Source organism: Lathyrus oleraceus, chromosome 3, assembly GCF_024323335.1.
Source record: "Lathyrus oleraceus cultivar Zhongwan6 chromosome 3, CAAS_Psat_ZW6_1.0, whole genome shotgun sequence".
In the NCBI taxonomy this organism is placed as follows: Eukaryota; Viridiplantae; Streptophyta; class Magnoliopsida; order Fabales; family Fabaceae; genus Lathyrus; species Lathyrus oleraceus.
In genome coordinates this window covers 100,301,280-100,312,726 of record NC_066581.1, presented here as the reverse complement: position 1 = coordinate 100,312,726, position 11,447 = coordinate 100,301,280, and the positions used below count along the sequence as shown (strand labels likewise).

The 11,447-nt window shown below is 35.8% G+C and overlaps 1 protein-coding gene across 1 annotated transcript; it reads right to left on the bottom strand.

The window, feature by feature from the left end:
• Window positions 1-10,122: 10,122 nt before the first annotated feature.
• LOC127129900 (uncharacterized) lies at window positions 10,123-10,473 on the bottom strand. The gene has a single exon (XM_051059006.1). The coding sequence runs from the start codon at window positions 10,471-10,473 to the stop codon at window positions 10,123-10,125; it is 351 nt and encodes a 116-aa protein (XP_050914963.1).
• Window positions 10,474-11,447: the final 974 nt, after the last annotated feature.

Genomic DNA, 11,447 nt, shown 5'->3' with positions numbered 1-11,447 from the left:
TGCAAACCCAATGAATTAGGGTCAAGGAGGATGCTAAGGTTTAATCCCAAAACCAATGCACATGATGAGATAGCATGAGGGATCTTAGGGTCAAAATTGGGGTCTTATAGGGGGGAGGAGGTTGAATAGACTAATCCCCAATTAAAATAATTTCAAAAAAATTTGAAACAAAATTAGAGTTTTATCGGCGAAAGGAAAATCAAAGTAGATGGAAGCTTAGAAGCTCATCAAAAGGATTTTTAACCAAGATATTACAATGATAGATATTTTTAACCAAGAAAGATCCTTTCAAAGACATAAACAAAAAAGAAAGATATTTGCTTAAATCAAGCTATTTAAAAACTCAATACATAAGTACTTCGATCATAATTAAATAATAATAATTCAATATGTTTGGTGCATCACAGAACTATGCTTACATCATAAACTGTTATAAGCAAGACCCAAGCTATATGACATACAAATTATCCTAATATGAAACAATTACATAATAAATGTAGAAAATTAAGGAGAGATAGGAAGAGAGATAAAAAGTGGTACACCGAGATATATATAATCGTCCTCGATATGCCTACCCCACTCTCCAGTGGTTTTAAAACCATCGGGAAAATAATCACATCTTCAACTATTTCAACAGTTAATATACAGTATTAGAATACAACAAACTATCATCAATCTAAATACTAATATCCACAAGCATTAGCCCACAAATATCTCAAATCAAAATTCCTCCTATTAATGCAGATACTCAACTACTAACATTCAAAATCTTCAATGATCTTGATTCAATAATCTTGTTATTCATAATAACATGCTCCAAGCATCAATTCTGATGCATCCTTTCATCAGATTTGATGAAGATTGTCTAAGCGATTTCCATTATCCAAGGATAATTGGACAACTCCCAACTTTTTTCTGCGACAACCTTTACTTGGTTTCACATAAATTTTCAATGGAGTATAGATAAACTATTCTCTCTTTTCAGATAACACACAACCAATATCTATGCCTAAGAATCTATTCTTCCACCTAATAGATACAACAAAAATTCAAAGAAAAACATTAGATATCATAATTTACCTTTATTCTATCTCTCACCCTCAATTTTTAGAGTTGGATATCCATAAAAATGGTTTCTTGACAAAGGTTGAAGATGATGAATAGTATATGAAGAATCTCGCACACACAACTAATTCTCACATGATCCACATTCTATGAGGTTAATCACAAGGTATCAACAAGGAGATATGTGTTGGTGACTGAAGAAAACGCTCGAGTTCTCTTGAGGTTCTTGGTAAAAATGGGTTTCTTGGTTATTGGTGAATATCCTGAGATTGATCAATTAAATCCATGATTGATCAACTTTCCTCTCTTGATTTTTGTTCTATTACAAAAACATAAAAATGTGTAACAAGAGATTATATTACCACAAACTCATTATGAGTATCACTCTTTTTTTTCACACTCCCTATATATCATATACAAGACAAAGAAGAGGTAGGAGATTTAGTGCTAGAGGGTAGACACACAAGAAACACAAGGAGATAATAAGATTTTATCAAATCATGAGGTAATGATTTGAATCAAAGAAAAAATGACTTGAATCAAAGGTTGGAAAGTAAAGATTTATGCCATGATTCAGGTCATGCACTACTTATGATTCTAGTCAAAGAGTATTGTGATTTGAATCACACACTCTCATGATTTAAATCAAGTGAGGAAGAGGAAAAATCTCACTTTCAAGGAAGGTTATGATTCGAGCCACATTGTACATGATTCAATCAAGCTTCACAACTGTCTTGATTCAAGTATTCTAACTTATGATTCAAGTTATACTCACTCTATTGACTTAAATCAAATTGATAGGCTCAAAAAGAAAACGTTATCATGGATTCAACTACTAATTTATTGAATGTGAGGGTCTTAAAGGTTCAATAATAAACATAGCCTAAGCAAAACACATAAAAATGAATTAACAACTAATTAAATACATACATTAAATCAAATGATGCACATACACAAATTGACAAATTACAAGCAAACGATAGATCAAATGATACATATAAACACAGATTGACAAATTGTCAAAACAAAAATGATATCGATGGTGAGTGCAATTTCAATAGGAACTTAATTTGAAGCTAAAATTAAATCCTAAAATCATATATTTTTAGCTTGTTTAGAGAGAAGTTAAAACAAATTATTGACTAGTGGAGTGATAGGCCGCAAGCCCGCCGTTTCTATCAGAGTAGTATAAAATGTATTGTTCCGCTGAGAATATTTAGGATCTTTTAAGATTGGCTATTTTTTTTTTAAAAAAGGTTTTTTCGTTATTAAAGCATGGACATTTTTGTTGCCTCGGTTTAATCGTTTGGTCTTTCTAGTTAAAATATTAGTCATACCCTTTTATTATATGCCTGATATCTAAGAATATATCTACTTTCTTAAAGGTATATACATTAATCCAAAAATACTAAAGCAAAACATGATTTCTCATTAACATATATCTAATCGAAAGTCTAAATGAGGTTTATCGTTGTTGATTAGTGCATAAACATAATCATAAGATAAAACCTAAGAGTTATAAAGCAAAAAGGAAACTAAAACTTGGATTAAGGAACTGAAATACAATAGAGTAAATGCTATGGCCGAGACTTTTATAGGAACACAAAAATGCAAATAATAATAATAATATGAACTTAAGCTACGCATAATTTTTGGAGAATGTAATGTATCTAATTCTGAAGTTTACAATGATATTTATAGGCTTAGAATCATTAAATATGACATACTTTTGCATTAAGAACGCTTAAACATAATATGAAACAACTAAGAAATGGAGAAGACAAGAAAAAACAGTCAAAATTCAGGATCCTATGTTGAATTATGGCCATTATGGTCATATTGGACATCACAACCAGATCGTAATTCCCTCACTAAAGTGTTGTGCAAGCAAAAAAATATAAGGGTAAATGCTTGGGGGCCATTACAACAAGGCTGTAATGCCCTCACACTGGCCGTAATGGCCCTCACGTTTGCTTTTTGGACTATGCTTCCTTTGCACAGTCATTAGGTGTCTTCACTGATTCAACTCCTGTTCACTTGATCATGTCTTTTGGACCATCAAAACTTCTGAAAAGCAAAGAAAACACAGAAAAGGAAGTAAAATTGAACAAAAATGAATCAAAAGTACTAGATAAATGATAAATTGATATGCTAAAAGACAATAAAATATTGCTTATCATCAAACCCACAACTTTTTTATCTAAAGTCAAACACGTTAATCCACTACGTTATGCAGTCCTTGATGTTTTTCTTTAGATTGATATTCCACATTGTCAGATATCCAGCCAACTAACCTAATCAAGAAACTATTAGTTTTCAATAAAACTTAGGCTTACATGCAGTTTTAGGGTCCGCCTTTAAAATAAATCAGCTTTTTGGTCCTTATTTATCATATTTCTTGTTGTTTTTTTGTCCCTTGTCACATGGCATTCAAACTTATGACATGGCAAGGTGAAATTGGCCCCACAACATTAATTTTTTTGCCACATCATTTAAATCATTTTGTAAAAACATTATTTATTATTTTTAACGTTTTACTTAATTATAATCTATATTTATTATTAATTATTAAATCAAAAAAGAAAATTAAACCGTTGTCTTCTTCTTCCTACTCATTGTCTTCCTCCCCTTCTTTCATAAACCCTAAAAAATTCCTTTGCCATTTTCATTTATGAGAAGGATATTAATTGTTAAAAAATTTATCAGTTGGAAAATGGAAGACTTGTGTTGAAAGTTTGTGATTGTGTCCTTTCTCTGGAATCGTTGTATGGAGATATTGTAAGCTTTGCAGCTTCTCCTTCTGGGTTGAAGGTACCAAGCCACACACGTTTCAATCATGTTTCAATCGGTGTTACATATTTGCTCCTCAATGACAGATTGTGTGTGGCACCACGCTTTTGTAGCTAGAAAGAAGTAAGCTTATGTGGCTCAGCATTTGCAACACCATCAGAGTCTACGAATGTGCTCGTGTCGCTACCAATGTGACAGAGGTCGTTAGGAGGTTGTGACATTGACTAATTTTTGTTGCTTCAAAATAACAAGTTTTTGCAATTTAGAGTTTTTCTAGGTTGTTGAAGCTTAGAGTAGTTATGGTTATGGTTTAGAGTTTTTATAATTCTTGGGAAAAAATGGATTTATTGATTTGGGGAAATGAAAAGCGTAAACATATTTGATAGAGTTTGGATTTTTGGATGGTTGTTGTTGACGAGTATTGGGTTTTTTTTAGGTTAAGGTAATTGAATTTTCTGGGTTTAGATGAATGCATGTATTGAAAGGGATGAAGATGAATGAGAAATGATGAAGATTGGAATACAAATTAATAGTTTATTCCTTCAAAAAAATATAGTACAATTTTAAAATCATGATAACTTAAATTAAGTTTTTATGGGTTGCATTTAATGACGTGTCAATAAAATTGAATAGGTGGGGACAATTTCAACGTGTCATGTCACAACTTTGACTGTCATGTGATGGAGACCATACAAAAAACATAAAATATGATAAAGAGGAATCAAATATTTATTTTTTTAAAATATGACTAAAAATAAAAAATAAATAAAAATAGGAGGACTAAAACTGCATTTAAACCTAAAACTTAAACATATTAAAATAGATTTGTTGTTTCACTTCATTTTCTATATTTTAGTGTTTACCGTAAAAATTGGTAAACAACCGCTGATCTTCCAAATTGAAAATATTTTGGTTACTTACAGGATCGATCAGATTGATCCTAGGACATGTGCTAATTGTTTTTAGGGCGAAGTCTGAGGAATGATAAATACTTCGACAAGGTTCATACTTAAAAACTTGTTAAAGAATATAAAGGAAAGATAACGCAAGGAAAGCAATGAAAGTACTAGAAAGTAAATGGCGAAGAAGATAAATTTATGAAAAGAAAAGGAAAGATTGATTAAATTGCTTTGAATAAAAACATGGTGCGACAACAAATATACATTTTCTCAATTTACACTTTCTCTACACACGGGTACTTTGGGTAATTTGATGAATTTGTACAATCTTTAACACCCTGATCTTAACACTAAGACCTCTTATTTATACCAATCAAAATAATTGCTTCTAACGGCCTATTCACCAGATTGAGACAAGTGGCACTCTGCATGTGCGCGACTGTACAATCTTCCCTCCCTTATTTGAATTCAAATCCTTTGTCGAATTGCTGTTAATGATGCTTCTGTTTCCTAACTGCTAGAAACATTTCTAAGTCCATACAACATCTTTACCCTTGTATCAAGGTATCTTCTACTGGAATTTCAAACTGTATAATTTTGTTGAAACATTCAATTTCTTCACAAAAAACTTTATTTCCTTATTTAATTCCTCTAATCCATATTAGGCGTCGAAATTGGAGCTAACAAATTGCCCCCAAAAAGTGTCATTTTCGACACATCAAAGAAAAAGGCATTTTTTGAGACGATGGTTTGACGCCCTTGAACAATTATTGCATAGCTTTGATGCCACTAATGCTCCAACGTGGCAAAAACTATTCATCTTTTTCCCATCTGGCATATGATGTCAGAATCATCATTACCCTTTTCCAACATGTCTTTTCAACCCATGCGTGAATATTTTTAATCATCACGTTTCCTATACCCTAGGAGATCGTGGGAATTATGCCTTAATTACAACCGTCCCACTATGAAATCCTGAAGGGACACGTGTCCCACTTGTTTGTCAACCATTAATGCTTATTTGAACCATTTTTTCTTCTAAAAACCCTATAAAAAGCGCATTCCTCACTAATTCCACTTTTCTACGCTTTCTGAAACTCTCAAGTCTCCAACTCTTCATCTTCTTCAAACACTCTCAAAAAACCCATACTTTCTCTCTTCAAACCTTTAACAAAAATGGCTACTTCAAGCAAAGTCCCCAAAGAAACAACCAAAGTTGTCAAGGTTTCTATCAAACACACGAAGGCCCCCAAAAAGATCTCAGACCTCCCTCCTTTTGCCACACTTCCGGGCCCAGTGATGATGGGTAACCAACAATACATTCCTGAACCAAGAACTGAAGAACATAGAAGAATTTATGAATCTCAGGTACTCATTCCCATAACTGTTTCTGGAAAAAATCATACTTTGTTTGGACCTTTACCTAATCTGAACATCGAACCTAGCAGACTTAGGGACTTTGTCCCCACTTATCATAAATGTAAACCAATAGGCCAAGCAAAAAGACTTAGGTCTGAAAGGGCTACTACTGCTGAGGAATCCTAATCTTTAACAAATGAAACTATAGACTTAAGGTTTATGAACAATGTCTTAAGAGTCTTTCGAGCGACCCCCTCATTTAAAGACCCAACTGACTATCTAAATTGGCTAAACAAGATAGAAAAAACTAATCTCAAACCTGGAAGAGCATGGGAATTTATGACTTAATCATGATGTCGAAGGTAGAAATGGATTACAATTCAACTTTACTAGTTTCCTTATTGTACTTTTGGGAAAGTACTCACTATACCTTCCACCTCCCTTGTGGAATGGTAACACCCACTCTCTTTGACATAGCTGCTATCACAGGGCTAAAACCAACTGGGAATACCTATGACCTAGATGTAGAATCTGATGACTCTATAGCCATTTCTACCTCTAGGGTTGTCTACTCAACCCACATAGCACACTATCTTGATAAAGATACTAACAATGTCTCCGACGTAGAATGCATTGCCTTATTGGCTTTATGGTTATCCCACTGTGTCTTTTGCTCAAAGTCACTCCAGGTTGCCAAGAAGTATCTCACTCTGGCGAACCAAATTCATTTTGGTCACGACATCTGTCTGAGAGAAATGATCCTAACCAGCCTTTAACCAACTTAAGAATCTGGGAGAGAAAGGAAACCTCCTCCTCTCTGGTCCTTTCTGGTTACTGCAACTCTTGCTAAATGCCACCTTCGAGGCAAGTCTTCCTAACAAAAACCTCGTTGACGAAGAAGCTGAGGAAGTAAAAAATAGGAGGGTCGAAGGAATCTGTTTGGCTCAGCTAACCCCAAGTGACAAAGGAAAAACCATTCGACCAACATTCATGAGCTATGTCATTATGTTTGCAAAGCGTCATGAGTTCACATCGAACATGGCCCCTTTCACCACTAGAAAATATGGTCCATAATGGTTCACAAGACCTTTCCCATCTCCCACCAAAAACCACGAAACATAGACTCTTTTAATCTGGGAAGTTTTTCTAACTCCAAAACTAATAACCCTTAGGTTAAATTCGTCGAAGAGTCAGGTTACCCTGATTTTTTATCAACCCAACCTCGTGGCTCGACAGTTTGGGTTGATTCGGTTCTCCCAAAATGCCTTTATGACAGAAAAAGCACCCTCATTCTCTTTAACACAAATCACAACGAAACCACCACTCTCAAACAAATAGCTCGATATACTCGCAGGACACACCTTACTCCAATTAGCTTCGAGCCAAGTTTCCTTTGTACTCTAGAATTTGGGAAATGGTGGTCACAATACTATGCTGAAGAATTCTATGATGCTCCTTCGTTCACTCGGCACTTTAACAAAGCTTTCCTCACTATGTAGGAAAAAATCAAGAAAGGTACTTACACACATACCAAAGAAATTCAGGCAATCCAAAACTACTTTGAAACTACCTATAGGCCTGATGATCTTAGTTGAACCATCTTTGAGGCAGTTGTCACGCTAAAGGAAAAAATTTCAAAGAAAATGGAGAACTTAAAAATCCCTTTGTACGTTCCTCTTGAGAAACGATATGAAATGTCTTTCAAAATGTTTCCTCTTAAATTTCCTCGACTGTCAAATGTTGAGTTTGGAGTGGCCATTGCCCCTCCATTTCCAGACTGGTTTATTTGTGGGGATTCTATAAAAATCCTTCGACAACAATCACAGAAAAAATCCCAGCGGGTGGTTGCGACTAAGCACACTTTAGACAGCTTCAAAGGTCATCTTCATATAGGGATCGAAGATGTTCACATCGAATCAGATATATATATGAAGGTGTGGAGTGGGAGGTTTTTCAAACCATATCTCTCTATTAGGATATTTACTCTTGACTCTTAATAACTTTTTTGTTCTTTTCTTTTAGCTACCAGACTTCCACCCAAAAAATCAACGGTCAGGAAGTCAGTCAAAGCAAAGGTTGGGGGAAGTAGCATGACCATAAAGGTACACCTTTACTTTGCCTAATACTTTTGTTATTTATAATGGTAATATTAGTACTTCTATATTTGCATTTAGATTGTTCGAAAACCTCCCCCTACTCCTTAAAAAATCAAAACGAAAGCAGTCAGAGTCCCTGTTGTGATAGAGTCAGACGAAGAGGATCTATCTCCTGTCCTAGATTTGACCCTCAGGAAAAGGAAGAAGCAATCAAAGGTTGTCGAAGCCTCTAGTCAGCCTCAGTCAAATATTGTCAGATTTTTAAAATGACCTGCTGCCCTTTCCATTCTAGAGCCTACTCCTGAAGAACTGTCGAAGATAGAAGCAGCGCAAGTTGAAAGCGATAACTCCACCCCTGGAGTCGAAGGGGACAAGGTAAAAGCATACATTACTTTGCCTCTTTCGATTTATTTTCTTCTAATACTTTTACTAATTTATCTTTCGACTTTGGCTTTCAGGGCGTTGCCACACAAACATCATCCAAATCTCCCTCTGTACCAGTCCTTCTTAATAGTGTTGGAGAACCCACCTACCATCTAACATCTGCAAGAGGCTCGTAGAAAATCTCAATGAGCAAAATTGACCAACCGATTATTGAGGAGCATGAGACTTCGCAACCAAAAACCACCACCCAACATTCTCGTACTAGTGGTTCTAATCATGAGATCAACTTAAATAGGGAAGCCCAAACTGAAGTCAACAAAGATGTTATGACGGTGGATGAAGAATTCCATGACTCTGAAGGTGGCTCGCCTAATGTTGATGGCACAAATACTGCTGTTGTGGGAGGTGATGATGCCCAAGATGAGGAGCTGAGAGAAGAGGAAGAAGAATACCAACCATTATTCCATGATGGCCCTGTTGGTGAGGAAGACGAAGACCTCAAATAAGAGGATACCAATGATGAGGGGAACAATGATGATAACGTCGAGACGAACGAAGGACAACCTCAAGGCCAAACTACTGCTACTCCAACAGTCGATGTTATTCCTGAAGGGATTAAAGCTTCGATAGGAATAACTGTGGCTATTTCTTTAGAAGAACTAGCAGCTCTGAAGCAAAATCAACCTCTCGAGAATCTGAAAGCTATGCTGAGTAGAAGGGAAAGTTTGTCTGAGAAAAGTCTTAGCACTTCTATAACATCTGAGGATCAACCTTCGAGCAAACCTGTGGATGAGGCTCTCTCGAAAATCAAAGAAAAAGTCTTTAAGGGTGATTTATTCCTACTCTTGTTGGCTGATCCTTCTGCCCCCTTATCCTTGAAGACTCTCCTTAACCAAGTCAATTTACTAGAAGCTTCTCCCGAGGTTGCCAACCTCATCTTAGAACTGGGTATTATGATAGAACAAATTGTTATTAATCATAAGTTGTTACCCACAATCACTAAGGAAATTGAGAAAAAGGTCGGTGCTGAAGCAACTGCTTAGGATGCGACCACTGAATCGACTAACAAAGTAATGGAGCTAGAGCATACCAAAGCGAAAAACAAGGCGGAGATCGAACGCCATGACCGTGACATTGCCTCTTGGGAAGCTCAAATAAAGGAACTGCAGGCCAAGATCTCTGAAGCCAAAAAGCGCAAAGATGAGCTTTTGAAGTTCGATGACACTCCCATGTCTAAGGAGCTAGATTTTGGTATGGAGTTTGTTGAAAAGGCGTGAACATTAGAAGCAGATCTCATAACTCTTCAGTCGAAAAGATCACTATGTGAGAAACGTCTGGAGCTTCACAAGGAAAAATATCTCCATATGAAGGCTCATCTTCCCTTTTAGCTTTAGTCTCTTTTCCATTTATCTCTTCATGACTTTGGTTTTAATTGTACTGATTATTGACCATTTAGGCCTTTGTAATGAATTTAAACCATGTTGGCAACATTTTTATTACCATATTAGCTTCGACCAATTCGCATGCAGTTATTCATTCATTATTTTTATCTCTTGGAGTGTTGGCTTATATTTTTTCAAATATTTTCCATTCACTCTCAAGATTCTCTTATCTTTGTTAAGCTCCTCGATCTCATAAGCGTCGTTAGAGAACACTTGCAAAATTTGAAAAGGACCTTCCCATTTGGGGGACCATTTCCCTAAGGCCATATTTTTTCGGTCCATTGGAAGGATCACTTTCCAAACCAAGTCTTCAAGTAGAAATATCTTAACTTTAACCTTCTTATTGTAAGATTTCTCTACTCTCTTCTTATGCCTTTTCAATAATTCCAAGGCCTTGAGTCTTTCTTCATCTAGATCAACTAACTCATCAATCATCATGTTCTAATATGATTCTGATGGAATTTCATGATGCCTCTAAATTCTTATTGATTGTAGGTAAATCTCCACTCGTAAAACTGCATCATGACCAAAAGTCAATCGAAATGGGGTCGAATTAGTGGCTTCCTTGGGGGAGTTTCGACACGCCCACAAAACATGATCTAAAGTCTCGTGCCAATTTCTGGACCTCTTCCCCACATGTTTCTTAATCAAACTAATTACCACCCTATTCGCTGCTTCAACCTGACCATTATCCTGAGCATAATATGGCGTAGAAGGTAATAATTTGAAACCCATTTCCTTAGCAAATTCTTGCATTTTTTGAACAGTAAACATTGATCCCTGATCTGTTGTAATGGTTTCTGGAATTCCAAATCTATAAATAATGTGTTTCTGGATAAATTCAATCACATCTTCTTGGTCTACATTTGGAAAAGGTATAGCTTCGATCCATTTTGTAAAGTAATCAATACCAACCAAAATATATCTCTGACTTTTAGATGATGGTGGTCGAATCTCCCCAACCAAATCTAAAGCCCAACCTCTAAAAGGCCACGATTTGACTATAGAATGCAGTTCGCTTGTAGGGACATGTTGTATGCCTGCATGTACCTGACACTCTTGGCATCCCTTGGAAAATTCGATGCAGTCTTTTAACATGGTAGGCCACTACATCCCTTGGAGAAATAATAACCACTTCATCTTATGGACAACCTGGTGTGCCCCACATGCTCCACCACAGACAATCGAAAAGGCTAGATATGCTTCTGATTCACTAAAACATTTGAGTAAAACTCCCCCATGAGTCTTTTTGAATAATTCATTACCCAAAAGAACATAACTTAAAGCTCGATACCTGGTTTTCCGTTCGGTAGATGTCATAGGATTCTGCAAATGCTCAGCTATTGGTTTTCTCCAATCCTCGTCTGTCAGGCTATCTACTGCCAATATTTTGAAGCTCTCTTTGTCGGTGT